The sequence below is a fragment of the Fusarium mangiferae genome (assembly GCF_900044065.1).
Source record: "Fusarium mangiferae strain MRC7560 genome assembly, contig: FMAN_scaffold005, whole genome shotgun sequence".
Classification (NCBI taxonomy): Eukaryota; Fungi; Ascomycota; class Sordariomycetes; order Hypocreales; family Nectriaceae; genus Fusarium; species Fusarium mangiferae.
In genome coordinates this window covers 1,495,414-1,520,439 of record NW_024573925.1, presented here as the reverse complement: position 1 = coordinate 1,520,439, position 25,026 = coordinate 1,495,414, and the positions used below count along the sequence as shown (strand labels likewise).

General features: G+C 48.6%; 7 protein-coding genes across 7 annotated transcripts; 2 read left to right on the top strand and 5 right to left on the bottom strand.

Moving 5' to 3' along the window:
* Window positions 1-95: 95 nt before the first annotated feature.
* FMAN_07443 (uncharacterized protein) lies at window positions 96-1,893 on the bottom strand (the record flags this gene model as incomplete). Its single annotated transcript, XM_041831067.1, has 2 exons — window positions 96-1,567; window positions 1,617-1,893. The coding sequence occupies 2 exons, from the start codon at window positions 1,891-1,893 to the stop codon at window positions 96-98; spliced, it is 1,749 nt and encodes a 582-aa protein (XP_041681667.1).
* A 2,049-nt stretch (window positions 1,894-3,942) lies between these two features.
* Window positions 3,943-4,497, bottom strand: FMAN_07442 (uncharacterized protein; the record flags this gene model as incomplete). Its single annotated transcript, XM_041831066.1, has 3 exons — window positions 3,943-4,149; window positions 4,202-4,306; window positions 4,363-4,497. The coding sequence occupies 3 exons, from the start codon at window positions 4,495-4,497 to the stop codon at window positions 3,943-3,945; spliced, it is 447 nt and encodes a 148-aa protein (XP_041681666.1).
* Window positions 4,498-5,236: 739 nt separating this feature from the next.
* On the top strand, window positions 5,237-8,887 carry FMAN_07441 (uncharacterized protein; the record flags this gene model as incomplete). The annotated part of the gene is made up of 1 exon (XM_041831065.1): window positions 5,237-8,887. One exon carries the CDS (start codon window positions 5,237-5,239, stop codon window positions 8,885-8,887), a length of 3,651 nt encoding a protein of 1,216 aa, XP_041681665.1.
* Window positions 8,888-10,516: 1,629 nt separating this feature from the next.
* FMAN_07440 (uncharacterized protein) lies at window positions 10,517-12,672 on the bottom strand (the record flags this gene model as incomplete). Its single annotated transcript, XM_041831062.1, has 3 exons — window positions 10,517-12,159; window positions 12,213-12,522; window positions 12,592-12,672. The coding sequence occupies 3 exons, from the start codon at window positions 12,670-12,672 to the stop codon at window positions 10,517-10,519; spliced, it is 2,034 nt and encodes a 677-aa protein (XP_041681664.1).
* Window positions 12,673-18,467: 5,795 nt separating this feature from the next.
* FMAN_07439 (uncharacterized protein) lies at window positions 18,468-20,490 on the top strand (the record flags this gene model as incomplete). The annotated part of the gene is made up of 5 exons (XM_041831061.1): window positions 18,468-19,269; window positions 19,326-19,461; window positions 19,513-19,619; window positions 19,668-20,062; window positions 20,113-20,490. The coding sequence occupies 5 exons, from the start codon at window positions 18,468-18,470 to the stop codon at window positions 20,488-20,490; spliced, it is 1,818 nt and encodes a 605-aa protein (XP_041681663.1).
* Window positions 20,491-20,551: 61 nt separating this feature from the next.
* Window positions 20,552-20,954, bottom strand: FMAN_07438 (uncharacterized protein; the record flags this gene model as incomplete). The annotated part of the gene is made up of 2 exons (XM_041831060.1): window positions 20,552-20,770; window positions 20,820-20,954. The coding sequence occupies 2 exons, from the start codon at window positions 20,952-20,954 to the stop codon at window positions 20,552-20,554; spliced, it is 354 nt and encodes a 117-aa protein (XP_041681662.1).
* A 1,458-nt stretch (window positions 20,955-22,412) lies between these two features.
* On the bottom strand, window positions 22,413-22,873 carry FMAN_07437 (uncharacterized protein; the record flags this gene model as incomplete). The annotated part of the gene is made up of 3 exons (XM_041831059.1): window positions 22,413-22,598; window positions 22,649-22,696; window positions 22,754-22,873. 3 exons carry the CDS (start codon window positions 22,871-22,873, stop codon window positions 22,413-22,415), a joined length of 354 nt encoding a protein of 117 aa, XP_041681661.1.
* Between the last annotated feature and the right edge of the window lie 2,153 nt (window positions 22,874-25,026).

Below are 25,026 nucleotides of genomic sequence, written 5' to 3'. Positions count from 1 at the left end.
CTTTGACTCCAGGTCGTTAGTATGCGTGTGTTGTAACAAAGGTTGTGCGGTGCCTATTATGCTTGCGGGGCCGCACTTAATTGAAAGTCGAGGACTCAAAGTCGTGAGGCACCTCTTGTCTCGATGGGAATGAGACAAATGGCAATAAAAGCAGACAAAATAAGGACTGCAGACATGATAATAGGTGTAGTAGCACCATCGCCAGGAACGGTAGCGGCAATGATGGGTGCCATGAGGCCAGTAATGCGGTTCAGGAAGCTGGCCACGCCGGTGCCAGCGCCTCGAACAGGAGCAGGGAATATTTCAGGCGTAAAGGCGTACAGAACACCGTACATGATGTTTTGGGCGAAAGCCTCGACACAAGACATTAGTAGTTGGGCAGTTGATGTAGTGCCGTAGAAGACAAAGAGGAAAAGGAACACCGCGGAGAGGAGGGTGGAACTAGCAAGCGTTCCTCGACGGCCGAGGAATGGGGACGGGTGATCAACGAGGTATGCAGCGAGAAGAGAACCAGGGACGCCCATGACAGAGGCGATAGCGTAGTTGCGGTATGTGTCTGATGAGATGGTATCTGTTTCGGACTGCATGTTATCCGATGCTTCGTTGTGTGCACGGGCAAAGTATTGAGGAAGGAAAGCATTGAAAAGAGGATATCCCATGCCGATCGTAGCCCAGCAGAACCAGATCAAAGAAGTTGCCATGCCGAGGGTCTTGTTCTGGAATAGAGGTCGCAAGCGCTCTCCAGAAAATGACTGGAACTTCTCACGGAGGAAACCAATGGTCGATGGAGCAGGAATCTTCTTCTCTGCAACATGAGCTAGATCTTCGCCATCCTCGCAAGCAACCAAGTCGAGAAGCTCTGAAGTAAGCCACGTCTTGGTACCATTACGGTATGCCAGACCATGAATGACAGCCACTGCCTCATGTTGGCGACCCTTGTTCAGAAGGAACTTGGGTGATTCGAAAAGATGAAAGACGAAGAATCGGACAACAAACATGGCGAAAGTAACAATGCCGATGGTGACAATGAAGTATCGCCAACCCTGTTCAACTGGCCAGTTGCCGATAAAGTACCATGCAATCAGAGATGAGACAAGTTGCCCAAAGGGCCACCAGACGGACAGCAGAGTGAGCAAAGCGCTGGAAGCATCAGGGAGGAATTCCAGGAAGAGAGCACCATCAACAGGAAGATTACCACCGACGCCGAAACCAAGGGCACTGAAGAAGAAGCAAACACTGCCCCAGCTTTGGGCATAAGCGGACATGATGCCAAAGACACTGGTAATAAGCAAGGTAGTGTTGAAGGCAATGCGACGACCGAGGAAATCGGACCCAATTCCCCAGAAAAAACTCCCAATCGATAGACCGACGAACAGGGCGCTGGTTGTGTATCGAACCGTCTTTTCATCGACACCGAATTCGCCTGATAGAGATGGCAGACAGAGTGACACTCCCTGCATCCAAAGGTTGTCGGCGAACCATCCACATCCACAGAGAACGAATAACTGCCAGTTATAATTGCCCATACCGATATCTCCAATTGCCTTATTCATGAGCTTTGATTTGACTGAAACCTCGTTAGCTCATAATGCAACAGTCTTAAATGTAGCACTCACTCTCATATGTCGTCCATTGACCTCGTCGCCCTTCTCTCATTTCTTTGCGTAGGCCGTCTACCGTATACTCAGCAGCATCACCTCCAAGCATGCCCTCGCGTTCTTCTTTCACCTCCAAATCGTCCATCTCGCCCTCCTCCCGCATTTCCCCATGACCGGCGCCCTTCGCTTTAGCCGCTTGGCTGTAAAGATGAGCTTCCTCTAGTGGCACTAACACGCCGATATAGTCATCCACTGACTCGACGTATCCAGAGCCGAGACGCCATGAAATGCGCATTTCAGAAGCCGGTGCTTGAAATAACAAGATGATTATAACTTGAATAGCAGAAACATCAAACAAAAGTTGGATATTTTCAGATATACGTGATGCTGCCGCTCACACACGAGAGACAACTTGGATTTGAAAGATTAGATAAACCTGTGGCTTGATGGTTGATGAAAAGAGCTTGAACGGAAAGGATTATAATGGTTTGTTGTTGGGCTGCGTCACTGAGCGGAAGAGCCGATCGTGAGTTCCGGTAGCTTTGTTAGGAGCAGAAAGCAGTAAAAGAAAAACCTGGGGCAGAACAAATAAAACAAAGAGTGACCAGAGTGATAATAATGTAAAAATCAACAAAGGAAAACGAGGACTTCAATTGTACAGTTGATGAGAGGGTGAAACAAGGCACAGACTTGGAGATGAGAGGACAAGTCAGAAATAGGAGGCCGTAGGTCCGATTTTTGCTGGGTCCAGGGGCTTGGGAGGCGCTAAAGCTGGGCATCCATCAGCATCATCACCCATCCATCTCCCGTTCTATGGGGGGCTTGGCATCAGGACTTGTGTTACCGCCATGATCTTGTATAGCACTCGTAATGTTCCTGATAATAAGGCATTTCTAGAAAACATGGCATTGCGTCTTCCCCCAAGATCACTAATACTGAAGCAGCAACTCAGCAAGTCCCTCTATCTAGGTTCTTTAACTTCTGATAAGGGCTGCAATGCAGGTGAATCCTCAAAGTGACCAGTGTTGAAAGAAAGTCTGGATACGGGGTGCAGTGGCTGGCTACTAATCACCATTGCCAGGCCGCAGCCGACATTGCCATGCTGTAACTTGGAGTTGCTGATCAACTTCATGATAGGTACTTGGTTGAAGCGTGAGTGAGCGGGGCGCCGTCATTTGCCATTCGAGTTCCAGACCTGATTTTTTCTCCTAATCACAGCCGTGGAATTGTTCCAGACTCTGAATATTTAACTGGAATGAGAACTTTGATAGGCGAATGTTTACTGCTGACTTTGGATTGTATTGAGTTTCTTATCGAGGACAAGCTAGCTTGTCGGGAATAAGGCTTGCGCGTCGATCCGCCCCTTTCGAGGTCTGAAACTACCTAGTAGTAAGGACGAGCATGGGGTTTGTTGGTAATGTTAAGCTATCCGTCTAGTCCGTATAGACACAAGAACTCCCGTCTCCAGAAACCATCCGCTCATTAAGCCTATCTACCAGCCGGATTCGAAGCTCGAGCTAGCTACAGCCCTGCGATGGACTGCATACAAGTTCAAAAAGCGCACAGTTCTCATTCATTAGCGTCGGATGCTCTCCTGAGAGTATTCCCTGTAAGTTAATGGAAGGCTGACGTAGATCTCCTCAACCTCCGAGTGACAAAGCCAAGCGGTGCGACTTGGACATTGGAAAACTGCGTAGTACAGTAGTTGGTAAAGCTGCGCTGCCCCATATGATTGCGATAGTCCGAACGGCTGAGCGATAACCCGGTGTGGCATACATATTTCCATCTTACAAATAACGTGTTCCCGGTAAGTCATTTCTTGAAGTTTTGCTTGTTCACGCCATCGTATAGGCTCTGTTTCAGATCGGCAAGACTCTTGCTGCAGATAAACCCCCCATGACCCCATGGCTTTACCTTGATAAAGCAGGACCTTTGCCATCAATGTGAATCTTGATTTTGATATATTCCAGTAAAGCTTATCTGCTGCATAACGAGACCAAGTCTTTCGCTATGCTAGATGTTGTAATTAACTTGAGTTACCTTGTTTGCATGATATTCTTATCATGGGTCCGATGTGATTATACATTGACCATCCTAGATTTCATGTCCGCTCCATTAACCTTGATTATATTACTATTCCTCTCGTTACTTTGCCGAAATCTATCATTCTGACATAGAGCCAGATGGTGATCCCATGCACAAATCACCGATTGGGCCCCAAGGGCGTGATGACCGCGACTCCAAAAACTCCATGTGTGGTATACGTAGTGCTAACACAAGCCCTACTCCAGTACGAAAAGACGTTGGAAAGAAAATTCGATAAGAAAATGCCAGATACGCCGCTCTAGTCCTCTTCCTCACTGGTGGTCTCAATGTTCGCCTTCGGTGACTTCTTTCGCTCTTTCTTAGCCTTGGCAGCTGGAATCAGAGCAGTTTCAGGCTCGTCTGCAACGTCACCCTCAACTACGAGACCCTTGGCGCGAAGAGCAGCATTGATCTGCGGAACAGCCTTAAGGAAAGCATTGTACTGCTCGATGGAAAGCGAAATACCCTACTCAACTAATCAGAGAGATGTCGAAGATGAATGAAACCTCCAGAAATACCTTCTTGCCAGGCAAAGACTTGCCATCCTTATCATAGTATTCGCGAATATTGACAAAGGTTTTCTTGCTGAAGTCTGATACACCAACACGGCGCTTGTTTGAGAGCTGAAAACGTCCTATTAGCGCGCGAGCCCAACGGCAGATGCTTCGAACTTGCGTACCTCCCAGAATGGATTTCCATCATCATCTTTACCGTCCGACTCAACTGATGTTCCACTCTTGACTCTTTTAGAAACAGTCTCAGGCTCACTGTCAGAATCGGCAGCGCGCTTTTTGGCAGCAGATGTGCGGGCCATTTTGAGAATCGTAAAAGTCTTTTCAAGAGTTGGACACTCTAATCCTATTTCGTTCAGAAGATGTTGAGATGTCTGTCACTTGGCTTGAAAGTTGAGCTTGAACTAACTAGACCTGCCTCCTAGCCTGGAGGAGACGCGATTGGTAGCTACGCGCGATGTGACACCAATGCACGTGATATATGATGATTGGATCCACTCGGCAGACCCTTAGGTACGTGTTGGATCTTATCATGCAGCCATAAACTTTCCGGCTCGACGGCTAAATAAAACCCATCGAAGGCCGCATTCCAGCTCGAACATATACCTTGGGCTTGCATGTTTAGGTAGGTTCAGGATTATCCTCTCTCGTCACCTCAGATATTCACTCAAGTCTTCACCATCTTGCATCAAGTAAATTAAAGATCGACTGATCACGTCAAGGCGGCCTAGGGTACATAAACCTGGCAAGGGTAATCAAACGAAACAAGACATCACACAAGAAAGATTGGACGCCGTAACTCTGCAGTGGAGATAAATCAGGGGCAGCATTAGACTTTGTTGCCGTTTTTAGTTCACGATGGCAGTTGAAGCCCACTATTTTGTGACACGGACCGCACCAGCATGAACTTGATACTTCGATCTTGGGTGATAGAAAGATTCGAACAAGGTGAGCATGAAATTGGCATGCCCTCTCACAGCCTATTTTATCAAGCTTTCTCTTCAGTACTTGGCCGCAGCCCTACCCTGGGGTTTAGGGGCCATGACCCCTGAAGACTTGAAGACAAGCAATTCCAATGCTCGGCAATTTGAGGCTAAAAAAGCCCGCCTAGCACCTCAGACACGCGACACCAGCTATTGCGCCTGCTGTAATTCGGCCACATCCATTACCCCCCCGCGTTCCAGACAAATTCCAAACCTTGCACGATTCCTTCATTTCATTCCCTACATTTATCTAGTCTACTGCTTTACTCCTTTTTCTCTCGGTTTCACTTTTCTTCACGTTTCTCAACTAACTCTCTATTTCCACTGGCTATGCTTATGGGAGCTCGCCTGGGTTCCAGTGTCTCGTTCGTTCGTTAGGAGAGCTTCAACATCTGGGTTGTGTACCGAAACGACCCTAGACAGCCTTCCATTCCCCATGAGTTCAACCGCATTCCCCAACCAAAATGCGCCTCAGCCAGGTGCTTCCCTTACGAACCCGTCAAAGCCGAAGGCTATAGCACTCAATGGATCGCCATTGCCTACATTTTCACAGACACAAGACGACGACAAGCCGATATTAACAGACAAGCTATCAGATGCAAACGATCTTGCTAACAAGATGACTGTAACAAACGACGCAATGGCCTCTGACAACCCCATTACGAATTCCACGAGAACCGAAACGATCAATACAAGAACTGCAACTGAAGATGGCACTCCAATTGCAAAAGTCATCCACTTCTTTGCCACAGCGACTTCAGAGTCACTTGCCGGCGTTGCAGTTGGGTTTGCTGCTTTCACATATTTCACTATGGGACGCTTAGGTCTCGTTTTAATCGGCGCCTTGGGCGGAGTTGCCGGATTCATTTCGTGGGAAGCGCGTAACCCGGAGCTCGCCAGAACTGTGCGAGGAGAGCGAGGAATCGACGTTATAGATAGGCTTCTAGAGGCCAAAAACAACCACACAGGAGAGAAGCGCGAAGACAGCAGCGATGATGAAGAGCCGGTTCTGAAAAATTTCGACGAGTTCCGACCAGAGACCCGTGAGGCACTTGGGGGCCTTGTCGATGCTATTGTCAGGGACTATGTTAAGTGGTGGTACAGTCCGATTGTTCCGACTGACCACTCGTTTCCTTTGGCGTGTCGCAAGACGCTCACATCTTACCTTCTCTCCGTTTCTAGCCACCTGAGCCGAAAGCGGCCTGCGGATGCCTTTCTCGATCTTCTTACCAACTCATCTTCCATTATCATCGTGTTCATGTCCGAGCTCGCATCCGCTTTCTCTGAGCTTCCTCCAGATAGTAGTATGACTGCCGCCGACGCCGTTTACAACTACCTGGCATCCAACCCCGACTGCCATTTGGCCAATCTCTTGAATCAACGTCAGCAAGCGTCAAAATTCAAAATGGTGGCCGAGGACCTTCTTGGTTTCCTGGACCGAAACGCGTACAACTGCGACCCTGCCCGGGTTTTCTTACGTGAGATCCTCGCGAACTCGGTTCTTGAAAAGACACTTCATACCTGCAGTCAAGCAGATTGGATTAATGGATGGATCGTGTATTTGCTAGAAGCTGGCGAACCAAACCTAAATCAAGCTATTGATGTTGGCATGCAGCGAGCCCCGGAATCGAGCGTGGCGGTAACCAACGCCTTCGCGGATTTGGATGGAAATGTCGGAAACGTTGGGATCGCAAAGCCAGGGCGAAGTTCTTTGGAGACGGAAAGGGCTCGGCGCAAGGAGCCTCTTGGCCACAAGAAGAAGCTGAGCAAGGCGGAGGAAGAGATGGATGAAGCCATGCAAGAGATGAAACGCATGAACGAAATGATTGCGGAAGAAGAAGCACGACGAAAACGCGCGTCGGTGGTTTCTTTTCACGATTCACCAAAGGATCTTAACATTGCTGAAAAAAGGTTGTCTGGTGCGCCAGATCTCTCAGCTGCTACGAAACATGATGTGCCTCTGCCATCGGCGACATCAACGGAAGGGTTCTCATCAAAGAGTGACATCGTCCAAACTCCTGTTCCACCTCGATCACCGATGGATTCCTCCAGCCCTGAGTCGTCCCCTCGTCGATCCGACGGCACTCGCTTCACCAGCTTCGACCAAATTGTACCACCAGGACAAGTAGCAGATGAAGGAGAAGAGGATGCCCCTAAGAAAGCTCCTCTGACCCTTCACAATGCCACAATAACTCTCCACGATGATACCCCTGGCGAGCCAAACAGAATTCGCAGCAAACCTAACTGGGACTACTGGGTGCAGGTTGAGCCGTCAGCGACTGCGTATCCTGGATGGATGATCGTACGAAGATACGCAGATTTTGAAACCTTGCATGAAATCCTTAGACGAATTGCCAACATTTCTGGTGCAACTGCTTTCACCGAGCTTCATAAAGACTTGCCTGACTGGAAGCTTCACACTCGTGAATCTCTGCGCGGTGAACTGGAGAGATACCTTCGAGATGCTTGTTGGTATCAGAGCTTAGCCGAAAGTGAAGGCATGAAGCGATTCCTCGAAAAGTCAAAGGGGCATACCCACAGCGAATCCAAAGCAGGCTTTGGATGGGAAACCATGGGTAAGGGTATGTTAGACGCCCTAACATCAGGGCCCAAGGGTGCCATGGAGGGTGGCAAGAGTCTCGTGGGTGGTGTCACTGGAGTTTTTGGAAGCACATTTTCTGGTCTTAGCAGGAAATCTACCCAGTCAGTAGATCTAACTGCTAACTCTAGCCGGCTGTCGATCTCGACACCTCCCAGCCAACTAAGCGGTGTAAGATCTCCCGTCCGCTCTGCGAGAGATAGCATGGACAGCCAACGCTCGTCTATTGTATCATTGCAACCAGGAAAAATGCCACCCATGGAGCGTCGTCCTAGTTATCAGTCACAAAGTGAGTCGGATGCAGACATTCGCACCAGCCGTTCGGAATGTAAAGACTCCGCTTCAGCGTCGGCAAGTGCTCTTCCTAGTCGGGAGCATAGCCGTGCACCTAGCCTTGCTCAGCTGCGATCCCCATCAGCTGTAAGCCTCGACTTTGCAAAACTCCCGCCTCCTCCCGATCAGATCCCGGACGACTATGGTTTGCCTGAAGCCAATATTGATAGTCAGAGTGCAAAGGGACAGCAGGACCGCAAAGCCCCCCAGCAAATCCCAACACCTCCCCCTTCAGTGACTGACGGCAAGAGGGCGTCATTGAAGCCTGGTAAACAGTATACCCCTCTGTCAGAGCCCGAGACTCGTGTTGCAGTTGAGCTCCTGTTCGCTGTCATCAACGAGATGTACACCCTGTCATCGGCGTGGAATATTCGACGTACCCTTCTAGCAGCTGCAAAATCCTTCCTCCTACGTCCTGGCAACCCATCTCTCTTGACTGTACAGTCACTGATTCAGAAATCCGTTATTGATGCCAATACATCGGATTCAGGCATCGCGGAACAGCTTCGCAAGATACGAGAAAATATGATGCCAACAGAGCACGAGCTCGCGGGCTGGCCAGTTGAGCTTACAGCCGATGAGAAGGAGAAGCTCCGCGTCAAAGCCCGCCGACTGCTAATCCAGAGTGGTCTTCCAGCTGCCCTGATGGGTGTCATGGGCCAGGCGGCGACTGGCGAAGCACTTGGCCGAGTCTTTGACTGTCTGCAGATTGAGGAGGTGGCAAGAGGGCTCCTCTTTGGCCTGATCTTACAGGTTGTTCGAATTGTGACGCATTAGAGAGTTGGTACGAGTAATATTTAATGTGATGGGACAACATGAATGGTGTTCGGTGCATTCGGGGGCTGGCTCATCTCACGAAGTGCACGGTGGAGTATACGAATTTTGAAGGGACAGCAACTGGCAACGGAATGGAGCAAAGGAATTGATGGTACTCTTCGTTATTGTACAAGGGGCGAGCATCTTGTAATGATAGATACGCAGACGAGAAAGACCTAGATGGTCTCCGTCGTTATTAATATGGAACACTTACAGACACGTTCAACTGACTCGAGCCAAGTGCCATCGCACCTGAACGCCAAGAGACTGCAACATGCGTTTCGGTCCAAGCCCCCATTCCACCGTCGTTGAAGTATCCGCGAAGAAAACTCAAAAAGGATCACTCCACGGATAATTCGACCTCCGTATAATCACAACATCGGGAGTGTCCACATTGCGAACTTCACAAAGAATAGCCCTTGTTTCCGAATGATGCAGATCGTTTTCCGAGCATGGTCCTTCACTAATTTCCGACTGGTCCTCTCCACTGCGTGCTCAAAGGGGCGATGTTCGGCATATCGCAGATGAACTAGAGGCGTTGTAAACCATATCGTACGATAATTGTCGATGATTGACCGCTCACTTGGTTTGCACGTGGAGAGGGAAAAGAAGACCCCGCAGGGAAACAGGGGTTTGGGATGAACGGTATACAGGGGCGGGCGTGGATGACAACAACAGGAATAGAGGCATAAACGATATGTTTGGCGGTAGCCGCGGGCTGCATCACCAAATTACAACATCTACGTACTTATTCGGCCTCGAGAAGGGGTTCCATAGGTCGCTATACGCTTTGGTAATTAATGTCTCGGTCAGCTTCTAACATGAGTTAGATTCGAGAAACTGATTGCTTTTGCAGGATGCACGCACGGTTTGTTTGGGCCTCAGTCTGTCACATCTGGCCTTCAAAACTATCACATATCATCTTGTTATAGCCGACGATCCTGCAGGCTCAATTTCTAAAACCTAAACTTGCTTTGCAATTAAAGGCGTATGCATGTACGTACCATGCATGTCTCCTTGCCATCTTGGTACGGACAACCCCAAAGGTTGCATAATACCCTTGTCTATGCCCACATCTCGCATTGTATCACAAGCCCACAAAGAATCACTTCGATACTACATGCCTCTTTGATCACATCGCGGGTTTCTTCCGTGGTGACGTTAAAGAGGAGAAGATAGCGAGTTACGTTGAAAGCGCCTTGGCAGAAAATATGCCAAGATAATATCATTATGAAGAAACTAAGAGTAGTACTATGGTAGGGTGATATATGCAACAAACTAACAGTGCATTGATACAATAAAGGAAGTGAACTCAGTTCAAGAAAGGAAATACTGTGATAAGTGACAGAAGCCTCCAGCTTGCGCCGTATGATGATACATAATAAAACAAGGAATGCATGATATGCTGTTGCAGCCGTAAAATGTCATGAGTAGACGTAGCGCAAATATGCAAAAAAAAAAAAAAAAGAAATTGTAGAAAATGCCGTAGGGGTATCAAAGGATTGTTAATGGTTTGGCCGTGAATCGTTGAAATGCGATACAGTTTTGGCAGGACTATGATGACAAATATCAGGGATATGCTGAAACTCATCAAGGGCGATAGACAACATTCGTCAGTAGAGGCAGGTCATCTTCGGCCTGTTCGTTTTGTTTGGTGGATGAGGTTGGTGGGGATGCAAGAGGAGAAATGGCACGGCATTCAGAAAAGTCCCGTTTCTTCATTGCGTGTGCCTCTCCGGAAAGTCCGTTCAGTAGCTCGTGGCTTCTCTGACGGTGAAGTTCGATGCGTTTTGTTTCGATCAGGTTGTTTGGGGGCACAGGCTCATATACCGGCTGCTTGCCCATCTTGGTAATTTCATCCTCAACATCGGCTAACAGAGCATAAACATCGTCGCCGGCATAGATGCGAATGCTCTCCACGTCAGAGCGATTGAGAGATCCGGCGCTGGTCACGCGTTCAGCGCTTTCTTTCGTAGCCTCTTCCTCGATCACAGGCTGTTCCAGGATCGTGCTGGGTACTTGAGCCACAACACGTTGAGGAGAAGGTGAACTGGCAGTACGAGGTGAGATAGCGGTCTCTTTCGAAGGACTCCGAGGTGGGGTTGATATATTGCCAATGCCAGATGAGGATGGGCCACTCACTACAGGCTCACGTGTCATGCTTGGTCCGCCAAGAGGGAGACAAGCAGCTGCAGCAACGTGTTCAAGCAACTTCTGGCGAACACGAGTACGCCTGTTCTCAGCCTGCTCCAGCTTGTTCACCCAGTCGTCAATTGAGGCATCCAGCTCGGTAAGTGCCTCTTCCTGCTTCAGCATAGACTCGTTACTGAACTTGGCCACGCGAGGCGAACGCAGGTACTGGCAAATGCGAGAGTGGAGATTTTTGCGACCCGAGCGAAGGGCAGTGTAAGTACGGCGAAGGTACTCGGTCTTCTCATCCAAATGGCGAAGTTCCTTTGAGAGCGCCTCAACATCTTCAGCCCTCAAAACCTCGAAGCGTCCGACCTGTTCATAAGCTTGCTTCTGAAGCAACGCAAGTTCTGGCATTTCGATTTTCTCTAAAGCCTCCGGATGTTTCACACCAACTGGCAGGTTCTCAAAGGCCTTTTGTTCTGAAGTGATCCTACTCTTCGATTCTGTCCTCTGGATGATCGGTCCGTTATTGGTGCGCTGATCACGCCTCTTCCTAGGACGACCTCTGTCCATCACTGAAGATTCTGAGCCACCTCTTCGATGTCCTGCCCGAATTGAATCAACGGGAGGGGTATAACGTCCATCAGAGAGTTGAGGGGATTCAGCTTGAGGCTCCATGAGTGATGCAGACACTGGGATGGGAGTCGTTGAGCCTGTTGATGCGGACTTTGGTGTTGTAAGATCGGGCATGGAAGAGTTCGGTGTGAAAGAGGTACAGCTATGGGGAGATGACTCGCTGGTGCGGCCCCTTCGAAGAGGCTCGTTCTTTACAGGGAAGCAGTTTAACGACTGTTGGCGGCGGAGTAAGGGCGACTGTCCTCCTCGTCTAGGGATGACCAAAGGGGCCAGGTGTCTTGGTGAAGTTGGAGTTGCACCTCTAGAGCCTGCCTCGGTCTCACCCTTCATCGAAGCCTGAGGGTCGGGGCCCTCGTCATCGCTCGATGCAAAAAGAAAAGTATCGGTAAGCTGGTAGTTTCTGGACGAATTGCCAGGTGCGCTAATGGAGCGCTCGTGGAAAGGTGGGCGGCCAGGAATTGTTGCTATAAGGACATTAGTCTAGGATCCAACAACCTTTGCCAAGCGTGCTACTTACGAGAGTCCATTGAAAGCTCCTGAACGGTTGTCATAGGTCCAACTTCAGGCACACTGATCTTGCGTCGTCGAGCCAGGCTGTGTTGATTCAGCCGCTTCTTCAAGCCATTGAGTGTTGTCTGTTGGTTGTCTGTCTTATCACTTGCTGTAATTGAAGGTCCCATGGTTGCCTTGTCCGGGTCTACCGCTTTGCTGCTGTTGAGAACGGGCAATTTCCTCTCCTTTGGAAAAAGTTGATACTTCTTCGACGGATCAGGTTGTTGCATTCTCCAAGTAAATGGTTTCTCCTGTGGAGGTAATGGTGACAATTTCTGAAAAGAAAGCATATGTGAGCTCAGGTTAAATAAGAGGAAAGTGAAACACAGGAAGAACGTTCATACCGAATCGTTGGGTGATTGCGAAGACTGCTTGGTTATATAGGTGGTGTCGATATCGACGAGGCACTTGGCAATATGAGCCATTGCGTCGAAACAATGCTACTAGATCGGGCTGCCACAATGGGAAGTAGGAGGGTGTCAGAGATTAATTGCCACGGCGAGATGGCACTACCGTGGAGATGAGAGCAATAAGCTATAGCATGAAGCACAACAATACTGGTCCGGTTTAAGTGTTTCGGATTCCTGGGACAGATGGTATATAACAGTTCTAGCTGTGGAAGGGATCCCAGACATTGCTTTTGCGCCAAGCTGTGAGCTCTCCGGGTAGCTTTCTTCGTTTGTGGTTGGACATGCACTTAGCGGAGAGCAGCCTCAATCAACCCCTTGTTCTAGACAATCCATGATGGGAAATCAGGCCCTGGGCCTGAATCCTGGTCAGAACTCATGGCCCCGCCTGAAGGATATGGTGTCACGCCCCCAGACACTAGAGACATCCAGAATAGTTGATATCAGCATGGGATAGGAGCACAAAGAGGTCTGGGGCACGCGGGACCAGGAGCTAAGATGAAGTTGACGAGCAGACGAAGGTCATGGTTCTTGACGGATGGTCCATGCTCCCCGCAAGGCACAGGACGGCCTAAACTTTGTCAACCGGGCTCGGGGTGGGTTCGCAAAAAGGAATAGATCAACAGGGCCTGTCAGAAATCTGAAGTTGTTTTTGTGGCTGCCAACGGTTTTTACTCGACGCCTCGTTCGGCGGTTTTGCTCTTTGGTTGCCCTCCATCACTTCCCGGACTCCCTAGAACTCCTTAGTCAATCCATGTCTCATACAGCCCCTGGACCCAACCTCGGCTACTACGTTAGCGGAACCGGGACAGGGGTGCCTTCTCCACCATGACGGACAGAGATCAGACCCTAGACGTACTGTGACCAGTTGAGCCGGAGGGTCTTGGCACGCAGCTCCCAAAGCAAAGACGGAAACTTCCCATCAATCATCGTCCCCGAGGAAATGAATAACTGTGGCTCGTGCGATTGTCTATCACGGTGATGCAGTTAAGACTAACAAATTCAACAAGCGAGAGGAAAAGAAAAGGAGGGGGAAATTCTTTTATGAATTTATCTCGTCACAAGGGAAAGCGAAAGCCCAAGGCACCAGTCCTTCCAAGTTGGGCAATGGCTTTTTACAAACAGAGACACTCCCCGTGGAAGGCGTGTTTCAGTTTCCATCACGTATCAAATCTGGAAGGAGAGGTCAAAACGGACGGGAGGCACGCCCCACGGGTTAACGGTGCCGTTGGGTTGCTTCGCTCGACATGTTCTATGGTTACAGCAGATGTCTCCGGGAGGGTAGGGTTTCGAAAATCCAATCTGGCATGAGCCAATTGCAACTATTGCACGAGTAAGCTCAACCTGCACTGCAACTATATCATCATGTTGCTTATCAGAGTTGAAGGCTTCATTATTCATGTTCCCTCACGTGCGGTGCGGATAGTCGACTATCCGATGTACATCATTGACGCGTCTCTGTAGGATAGGGTCCGAATACTACTCTTAGAGTTTTCCAGTTATCTTGTGTCACATATTGCAAAGATGCCGCTACGTGCCGTCCTGTTTTCCTGGCGATCATTTTACTGGTAACTATTGTAGAACATGTTACCCCCCACCATATTAAGATTTTGATAGTCGAGGTTCCTTTGTCCGTCATATAATTGTAGTATGCATATTAGGGATATCACATGAATATGACGACTTGACAAATGATAGTGTGTTTGTCTTGGCTAGAGCACGACTTTCTTTGCTTTTGTTCTCCCTCCAACGGTTACAGGGATACCAATGGTTGTTTTATCCCCGACAAAAGGCAACGTTGATCACTTAGACGCAAAATCCGGATGCAACGTCCATTAGAACAAGGGCGAGCAGAGAATTCCTGCTTGATCTACAGAGAGTCGATCGACAATGACTGTAGTATTTGAGAATAGAGACAATACTACAGTGACTTCCGGCCAAGATGAAGACCCTTCGTCCCATCCCTCGGCACTACTTCCATAGGCTTTTGGCAACGTCTCGAAACATGCTGACAAGTGTGGACTGCTGCATATTGCATATGATATGTTTCCGGTGTTTCCTAAAGTTTCTGAACTGTATTGTACGTCATTCAATCTTACATGACTACCTAGGTACTTTGCCCTTTTTTTGTTCTTTGCTTTTCCCGCTTCGTTTCCTCTTTCCACTGTCCACCGGAGTTCTACATGCAACCCTGGCCGGAATATTTAAATAACCTTACCTATAGTATGTTGTGAGCTCGCGTTGCCTCTTGAAACATAACCGATTTTGGAGCTAGTCGACTATTCATTTCGTATCCGGTGCGGGTTGTTCTGGTCATCAGTAGTTTGTAACCATAGACCACATGGCGAATCTCCTACTCCCTTGGTTCAATGATGTTGATCAAGTGACTGGACATTGATCATTTCCGATAGGCATATCCTTTACTACTGTGTTATCCGGACGACGCTATAAAGGGCAATATTATCGTCCATATAGCTATGCAATGGCTTAATATCCCATCTCGAGGGACTGGTCCACTGCACTGCAACATCGTGAAGCTGTTGCACCATCCCCTCACCATGATGGCATGAACCGTCTTTGATCTACGGCGCTGTGCCTTTTTCAACTCTCGTAGCTGAGCTCGCTTATGTTGAGCTGCCAGAAAGCATGGGCCCCTTGTTCTGTCCCGTGCTTGCGGTCGGTCCGGGTTATCCACCCGGTCAAGGATCAATTAGAACAAATCACCCTTGCCGATGGTTTTAGAAGGTCTCAGATCTAGGCACACATCCTCAACGCCGGTGTTTCCAATTGAACCACCACCCATGTTCGCACAGGTGAATTTTTTCATCAAGGTGAGAGATCGTAAAGCGGAAATGATAGGTGTCTTGAGCCAACAACAGCCAGTATTGGTCTGTGTTCAGACCTCCGGTGTCAGTTTCAGCTGTCACTGGGTGAAGATCATTTGCCTTACTCATTGATCATAGCCAAAGCCCGTGTCATGATTATACTCACTGAAAGATCGTGCTCTCAAGGCAAGTGCAGGACCTGAATGAGATAAATTGACATTGTTCCTTGTTGGGGAAAAGTATCAGCCAACCGGTAGTGTTCTCGTTCACCCGCCTGGGCGGCACAGTCATTATCTGAAGCAACAATCCTGGTCTCGAGGCATTGGGTATTCCCGTCACATCTGCCCTTCAGCTATCCCTGTGCAATAGAACAAGATCCTGCATGTCTGATATGGTTCGTCAGTGATTCAAGCCAAGCCATGAGGCAAACCAGACTCGGCCAGCCCCTCGACATGAAACAAGCTTCAACCTGGCATCCTATTCAGGAACAGATATCTGAGCAATCGGGTAAGCACAGCGTCAGATGACAGGGGAGCTGGCGTCCATAGACCTTCAGTAGTTGGTCCGGATCTTTCCTACCCATTTGCCCAACCCGTTAAACCTGAACAATTAAGACATCCAGCCGTCTGGGTGACTTTGTGGCGCTTCACTTATGTGCCCAGGGTAGAACACGTGGAAGTGAAAGTTAGGTGCAGCCCTACATGCCAACTCAGATATCGCGGATCATTGACCACATTGTAGTTAGATATCACCTCGTGCACGGCTAGTCGGTTTCATTCTCCTATCTAAGATCTCGGCTACAGATAATTACAACGGGCATTGACTTCGTATGCAACACCAGGGTATTCATTCACCTATAGATAATACATGCACCAACTCAGTGGTGGGACACCTTCAGGAGTGATCACCAAGGGACAATAGATCTGCTCTATGTTATGATCCTTTGGTTATATCAGAGTAATGATAGTGCAGTTGCAGGCAAAGAAACATGTTGAACAGATAGCCGCAGTGGACCTATCGGAATGATTCAGCTCGGTCAATGAAGAGCATGTTTCAAACAAGAATGAGGCCTCGTCGTTGGATGAAGTTGCGAAGATCTTCGCTGATCAATCAATCACTTGCAAGTCTTCAACACATACGGAGGCTTGGCAGCGTGGCAACCCTACCTCTTACTATTTCTAAGACCGCTTCATGTAAAAGCCGGTTTCGTCAGGTCAATACGTTGAGTAGCAATGCCCATGTTGACTCAACTCGATAGCACCCGCATGCTAAGACCAGGGTAGAAGCTACCAAACAGGGCTACCTAGGATAGCTTGCAAGAATCTAAGCCTCCACTGCTTCTGCACGTCCCCTGCATTAAATCAACAGCTGGGATCCCCCACCCGTCAACTCGCACCGTTACCACCGCAGACCCGGCCCAGGCTCGCTTGCGGTTTGGTGGTTTCGTGGGGTGATATTTGCTCCCTCACCATGACGCCTCCTGCAGCAGCGCCAAGTAGTTTGACCGGGAGTATCAACTCCAAAGACTTCTTCAGTGCCGTCATGACGTCCTATACGGAGTGTCCCCAGCACAGCATTGACCTAGGAAAGATTTCGCTATCGCGAGGTGGCAATTTTGATCAAGTGAGCGAAGGCCTTGTTTGTGACAAAGGTTGCAGCTTGCTTGTCTCTCTAGAGACAGAGACTTCCAAAGTATTGTATGGTGAGGGCCTCAGTACCCTTAATGATCCCTTGTCCAAGGTTGGCCAAGGATCATGAAGGACCCTCAATTTTGCTCCTACCAAAATACCGGTACATCGGAGAACCTGTCATGGCTCGGAGATGACAATATTTGCCCAAATATTACCCACGATATCGTGACAATTTGACCGTTAGGACAGAAATATTCTCGAAAACCTAGCTCCCATCAACGGCTGGTCTAGCCCGATTAGACCCTAAAGTCGAATTCGTTTTCCAGCTCAGGGGATTCAAATTGAAAAACCATATTAGCTCCCACGCAAGCAAAACACTACTCTTAGCCTTGCCGTCACAGCAGTTGCTCGTTTTATGTGTCTATTCTCTAAAACGCTATGTATTTCAGAATAAGGGCGTATAATGATGAGAGCTTCGGACCTATCGTGTTCTACACAAGCTTTGGCTGGTGCCCTATTTGCTTTAAGATATAATTAGAACGGATATCAGAGTTTCTCTCTTCCGGACGTTTTCTCTCGCCTCTGACTTCCATGATAGCCCTGTTCAGGTGTGCCAAGCCTGTTACCGAGCCTAAGCCTCCCAATCCCATGGCCCGTAACTGGGGATAAACAGGCTGGCTATACTGCGTAGTTGGTTATAGATATCCGTCGGCATCTTGGGCCACGAATAATAGCACATGATAATGGTAGGAATGCCTTTGTGAAGATAGCCAGGTTTTTCTAATTACAATGAGTATCCGGACTGAATAGTCAGTCGTGAGAGGCATTTCTGGCAGGAAAATCGTGACTTCTACTCCAGATCCGGTCTGACATTCCGTGCTATGGGGAATTGGATGTCATGCCAATTCCTGAAGGAGGCCATTTTCGATCATGGATTTCATTACCAGAGGTCTGTTGCACGTGACTAGACCTGAAGAACAGTCACACACAGGCATGGCATCCCTTGACTCGAAACTGCTCAATCAATTTGTTCCAATTTGGTGTCGTAAACGGACCTAAGGCAGTTCACATACAAAAGTCCCTCTGAGAGAATGCCACTATTTTCATGTTTGATACGCCTTTTGGAAGGTGGTCTACTGCGCGGGCCATCTCACGTGATGTTCTAGAAGAGGAATCTGAATGGAAACGCCTTGTTGTCATACCTCACTGAGCCCACTGGAATAAAGCTGTGTCATTGGCGATTCGACAGACCCTCATGTCGTGGTTCTCGTCACTCAAGAAACCTGCCATTCTGCGAACTTGTCAAGTCAAAACCACCCACAATCGCAATCTAAGACGAACATTCGCAACAGTCAATATGGCGGCCAATCGTGATCCCAGCACCCTCTCCAACTATAGCGCATGGCGAACTCGCCATACGACTGCTAGCTTCAAGATCGACTTTGAGGAAAAGGCGCTCAAGGGCTCGGTTATTCTTCAGCTTGAGTCACAGACCGAGAAAGAGAGTAACGAGATCATTCTTGACTCTCGATATGTGGATATCTCTACCATCCGTATCAATTCAACAGAGTCCAAGTGGGAACTGAAAGAGTATAATGCACCCCTCGGCGCCCCTCTTCATATCCATGTGCCAGGCGGAGTTGCAAAGGGTGAACTGATTGATCTCGCCATTGACCTCAAGACGACGAACAAATGCACTGCTCTGCAGTGGCTTACTCCTGCCCAGACCTCGAACAAGAAGCATCCGTATATGTTCTCCCAATGCCAGGCTATCAATGCCCGCTCTATTTTCCCGTGTCAAGACACTCCTGATGTGAAATCCACTTTCACTTTCAAGCTTACTTCTTCCCTACCAGTTGTTGCGAGTGGTGTTCCTGTGGGAGACCATAGTGCCACGCCTGGTGAAGAGAAACTCTATGAGTTTGAGCAAAAGGTCCCTATCCCCTCTTATCTCTTCGCCGTAGCTTCTGGCGATATTGCGACTGCGTCTATTGGCCCTCGAAGTATTGTCGCCACAGGTCCCAATGAGCTGGAAGAATGCAAATGGGAGCTGGAGCGTGATATGGAGAAGTTCATGGAAGTGGCAGAGAAACTCGTTTTCCCCTACAAGTGGGGAGCTTACAACGTACTGGTCTTACCCCCAAGCTTCCCATATGGAGGTAAGTTTTGCTATGAGTCAAAAGGCAAGAAAATAAATTGACCTATATGACTCTAGGTATGGAGAATCCCATCTACACGTTTGCTACACCTACTATCATCAGTGGTGATCGTCAAAATGTGGACGTCATTGCCCACGAATTGAGCCACAGCTGGAGTGGCAACCTGGTTTCCAATGCCAGCTGGGAACATTTGTAAGTTCAAAATGACCAATCGCCTAAAGTGATGATGCTAATGAGGCTCAGCTGGCTAAATGAGGGTTGGACGATGTACCTTGAGCGTCGTATCCAAGCAGCCATCCACGGTGATGCCGAGTTTGATTTCTCTTCCATCATCGGATGGAAAGCTCTTGGTGCGTAACGCCATATTGCCATTGAGATTTCGGCTGACAATATCACAGAGGATGCTGTAGAACTCTTCGGTGAGGACCATGAATACACTAAACTTATCATAAAGCACGAGGGTGTCGACCCTGAGGATGTCTATAGTACCGTTGCGTACGAAAAGGGCTTCCACTTCCTCTACTACCTAGAGGGCGTTGTTGGTCGAGAGAACTTTGACAAGTTCATTCCTTTCTACTTTACCAAGTGGTCTGGCAAGTCTCTCGACTCCTTCGAGTTCAAGCAAACCTTCCTTGACTTCTTTAACAACCTCGGGGATGAAAAAATTTCCAAGAATGTCGCCGAGATCAACTGGGAGGAGAAGTTCTACACGCCCGGTCTACCCCCAAAACCTGAGTTCGACACTACATTGGCGAACCAGTGCTACGACCTCGCAACTAAGTGGAAAGACGCTGTAAGTTCCGCCGTCTATGGTGTGGTATCTCTACGCTAACGTTTTATCAGAACTTTACACCAAGCGCCAAGGATCTTGAGAACTTTACTGCCAACCAGAAACTTGTCTTCTTGGCTGAGGTGCAGCAGTCCGGTGAGCTGAGCGCAGACCGAGCGCAGCTCATGGGGAAAACCTACGATTTCTTATCGTCTAAGAATGTCGAAATTTTGTCAGCATACTATCTAATTGCTCTCAAAGCTCATGATTCTGCCATCTACCAAGACGCCGCCACTCTGCTTGGACGAGTTGGTCGAATGAAGTTTGTGCGCCCTTTGTTCCGCGCCCTCAACAAGGTGGATAGACAGCTGGCATTGCAAACATTCGAGAAGAACAGGGATTTTTACCACCCCATTTGTAAGGGTATGGTCGAGAAGGATCTCGGCCTTTAGATATGTGATTACGGAGAGGCAGTCGCTAGGAACCCACTCCTCACAGAATAAAAGAACATATTCAATTCAGCCATTCTGACGTTGCCATCACTTCACCCCATGTTTGACTCTCTTGACGAACAAATTTCACAGTCGAGTCGACATTGTCAGCCCCGAAATTACCATACAGATGAGGAAAGCCGCCCTCCCATCTGATAGAATCAGCAAACTGCTTGAATTCAAGTTTGATGACCCAAAGTGAAGATGATCTAGCAAAGAACAAGCCTGCGGTTTTGGGTACCTGTGAGCTGTATTAGTAAACAATAACACGGCCTACGAAAAGTGCTCACTTGAGTGGATGTGCTCAGATGAACGAAGCCATCATTCTGATCAAGTTCTGATAATGGATGCTCTTTAGGAAAAGGGTCACCAGGCGGCGATGGGACAATTTTGTAAATGAACCTTGGAGGTGACTCAACAGACATTCTGGTAGAATCGACCAGTACGCGACTTGATGAAAAGAAGAGATGTGGTTGAACCCCCACCACAATAACCTAAACACTGGTGATATAGGGTATATGGAGATAGTGCGAATTTACACTGTATTACACGTATCCTTCGAGCAATGACCAAGGCCTAGAAGACTCGCACTGTACACATAGTTTTCCGTGTCCCATTTCACGTGAAGTCAACATCAAAGATAAACTGCATCTTCAACCTCCATTAAATCCCTCCATTACCCCATATCCTTTATGTCACCAGTAGAGTTGATTGTGAGGGATTTCTTCTGGAGCTGCAGCATAATCACATCTTTCGGGCCTCAAAATCCCCTAGCAAGGCCCCCAGTAGACACGCGCAACGGGCATGTCGCGGGGCCCAGTTTCTTCTCAGCTTCACTTGCTGTCAAATCTCCCTGCTGTACCTGTCGGTGACAAAGTCAGATTCCTCGGATGGTATGACCGGTGAACACTGTTCCACTCTTTGTGTGCTAACTCACAAATTCATTCACGGCGTATACTGTTGGCTAACCAAGATAGCGTCACTTCTTACTCAACCTCTTCGGCCTGTCTCTTCCTCAGTCATCTTTATCCAAGAGATAGCAATGCCACTGCTGTGGTGGATGTCAGCCTTCTTCTAGAATCCCTCACAGCTGAGCAAACACGTGTCGGCGAGTTTGTCAACGTGATAGGGTATATCACAGAGCAAAAGATGACTCGTGATAAGAAACAACCATACCAAGAGTCGAAACAGGTGTGTGTGCAAGCCATAGTCCTCTGGTCAACTGGTCCCATGGACCTTCAGAAGTACGAAAAGCTTCTCGATTCAAAATGAGTCAGCATAAGGCATGTAGCGCATGCAGCCAACAAACTGTGGGATTATCAGATCCAGCTTTCATTCATCGCTATTTACCTGAACTTGCGTACGATCACACAAGCATGGCAGCATACAACTTAAAATCCGATTGGAACACGAAGACTGCCGGGTCCCGAATATGACGACTCCACTCCTACGCTTTCGTGCAGCTCCAGACCTGCTACATGCCCAAAACAAATGTAATTTGGGCAGTATTTGCACTCATATGGTTTCTGTTGGGTTGGAATCATGCCAGATGGCACCGTGTCTGTGGACAGACATGGCAACCATCATGACACTTGCTTAATTTGACTCAATTGGGTATCTCATCCTCCACATATCTATATTGGGCACCGGACAGCTTCTGCTTCATGGCTATTTGCAGCCTGCAACCCTTCGCTTCACCGCACTCTAGCATTCCAACACAAGTTGCTTCACGGGCCTCAAAGTCGGGGGTCCGGGGGATGATGGCTGCAGCTGCCAGCCCTCGATGTGCAGAAAACTCCCCCAGAGGTATCTGTCAGGCTTCCCTCGGAGCACTGGAGAGGTGGAGAGGTAACACGGTCTTTACTGCTGAGTCATGCTGGGACTCAATCTTCATCCTGCCGGCGTCGGTCGTGGTAACGTCGATGAGAGTCTCTGGACGACCCTCTCGAAACAATGACAGGCTGATGTAACGGTCGTTTCAGCAACTTCTCGGGATTCTGTTGGACCTTGGCTGCGGCCTGTCGATCCCACAGATCTTTCGACTTTCGGCAAATATCATCGATTTGTTCCTATCAAATGTCAACCAACCGAGGGCGTTTACAAACCAGCAGCGACCAACATCTGTCAGGCAGGATCCGGGAGTGGTGATGAGGAATCCATCCTCTCCCTACGTTCGAATTCATGAGCAAAGGATAGCCGTTGGGCTAGCTTGACAAAGAGATACCTCCAACGTGTATGGGCGAACTGTAGCCTGGGGTCCTAGATAATACTGGAGTTCTTGAGTGATGACTTTTCTGTGAATGTCTTGATGCGGGATCCAGTATTTGTTCATTGAAGAGGACATGGTCGCACAATCGATTCTACTGAGGAATCTACGAATATCGAGACAGGCTGGGAAGGATAAAGCAGTATGAACTGGGCCAAGGGAGGGTATTTATCCAAATCTGGCACAGCCTGCTAAGTTACAAGATATGGTTACGATGTGCCTGACGGTTAGAGGGTACCTTTCATGCTAATGTATGCGAACCCAAGGTATGTTAATCTGATGCGTGTGACTATGCTCACCGCTCCACAGCATGATATCCCAACACGAATTTGAAGGTCTTCAAGGGGTACCCAGATTTGATTTGCTGCATGTGTTTTTGTCGCTCCTTGTAACCAGAACCAATATGGCAGGAAACCCCTGCCATACGCCGTGAGCCTTTGAAAGTGAGGCGAATCAGGTGTGGTTGGTCATTGGTGAGCGGCGTCCAGCGTCCGCCCTGCCAGCGTGGCAAATATCGAACGGGTGCATCTGGTGCCAATAACGCCGCGCGGAGGGAGTTCAAAGGACGCTTGTTGAACTCAGACTTTACTACTCCTCGAATACGTGCGTGAATAAGTTAATATGGGGGCTGTGGTGGATGTCCGTAAGGCTGATCACGTCGATGACAGTCATGCTCTATTCAGACGAACCCAGATCTGCGCTTACCACAGTTCAAGCTTTAGACGATCGTGGGACTCATTGGGTGAAGTAAGCGCCATGTGCATCTCTTGATCTAGGGGCAACGGCACGCAAAGCCACTTGACCAATAAGTCTGCAGGTTGCTGATCCTGTAAGCGACACAGAACCCCGTTCTCTTTCTCGAAACTGTCAAAAACTAAGTAATTTTGATCTTTTTTTTTTTATTTTTATTTTTTTTTTTATTTTTTTATTTTTTTAAACTCTCAAAACGTGCTAGCACGACCATGCCGTTGAATTCAGACGATCTCCTGCAAGGCGAACTGCTTCGCTACAAATGCCAATTGGAGATCTCAAAACCCTTGTCCTAGTCGCAGCGTTGCGATTTGCACTCGAAAACTGGATCTCCTACTACGGAGTAACGCCACAGCCTCTCGAAGCTTCAGTTCATCGTTCCTGAAAGATGTTGCAGGCGACCGAGCATCAGACACCAATTACTATCCCCAGTCCCCTAGCCTTGATTTGAAAAGAAGTATCATGAGAAACAGTATGGCTGATCCTGGATTCTGTCAAGCGCCGCGGCGCCTGAAGGATTACGTTACGGCATCCTGGATATGTCTTGAGTTTCCCTCATTCATTCTGTGGTGACAAGCCGTTTGAGGGATTCTTAGCCAGGCAGATGCAACAGAGACACTCGTATATGAGTTCGACTGTTCGAAGGCATTTCAAGGATTGCGTTTGCAAGCGAGATGTCCCTGTGAGTAATTTTCATTTCGGTTCATATGCCCCAACTTCCGGAGTAGCGAGGCGAAGAGGTCTTAGTTGCTGGCAACCATCAGGGTAGTGTTCGCCAATCAAGACACTTATTAATCTCACGATGAAGGACGCGTTAATCGGCTTTGGCATTATTGACAAAGGGCGCCACAGGGTTCTCAAGTGTTCCATGTTTCTTTCAGAGGCACGCAAGTCCGTTTTCGCCTATATCACTGAATTAAACACCTAGAGAACCACAACTAACGTTGGAGTTGAACAAAATGCAATGAATGCCATGGCTGGTGCATGGAGGTGATCCACAAATGAAGCGCGGGGAACGGGAGCAGAAGCGAAAGTAAAGGCGGAGGTCAACATTAAGAGTCTGAACTCAAAAGCGAAACGAATCGGAGAGAACATGAAGTCTACGGGTTTCATGAAATTAACACCATCAGACCCATTGGCATTGTGAACAGACGCGGCTGTTTCAACGCTGACGAAGACCGGATGATGGCTGGCTTGCGGTTAATGCTCGGCAGTCAGAGTACCCTCCAACAAGATTGGAGCGATCCGTACTCCGTACTTCCACGTGAATCCCACTCCCAGCTTCTTACTAGCAACCCCAGATCCCCTGCTCATGCATCAGCTGCCAATCAAAGCACGGGACTCGGACCAAGCAGCTTGCTGCGCAACCTCCGACCGCGCCCACCAAATTTGTTGACAAGCAACCATCGCAAGGTATTCTATTCACTTGTGCTCGACAACGAACAGGCGAGCATTCTCGCAGCTCAGCTTCCAAGAAGGTA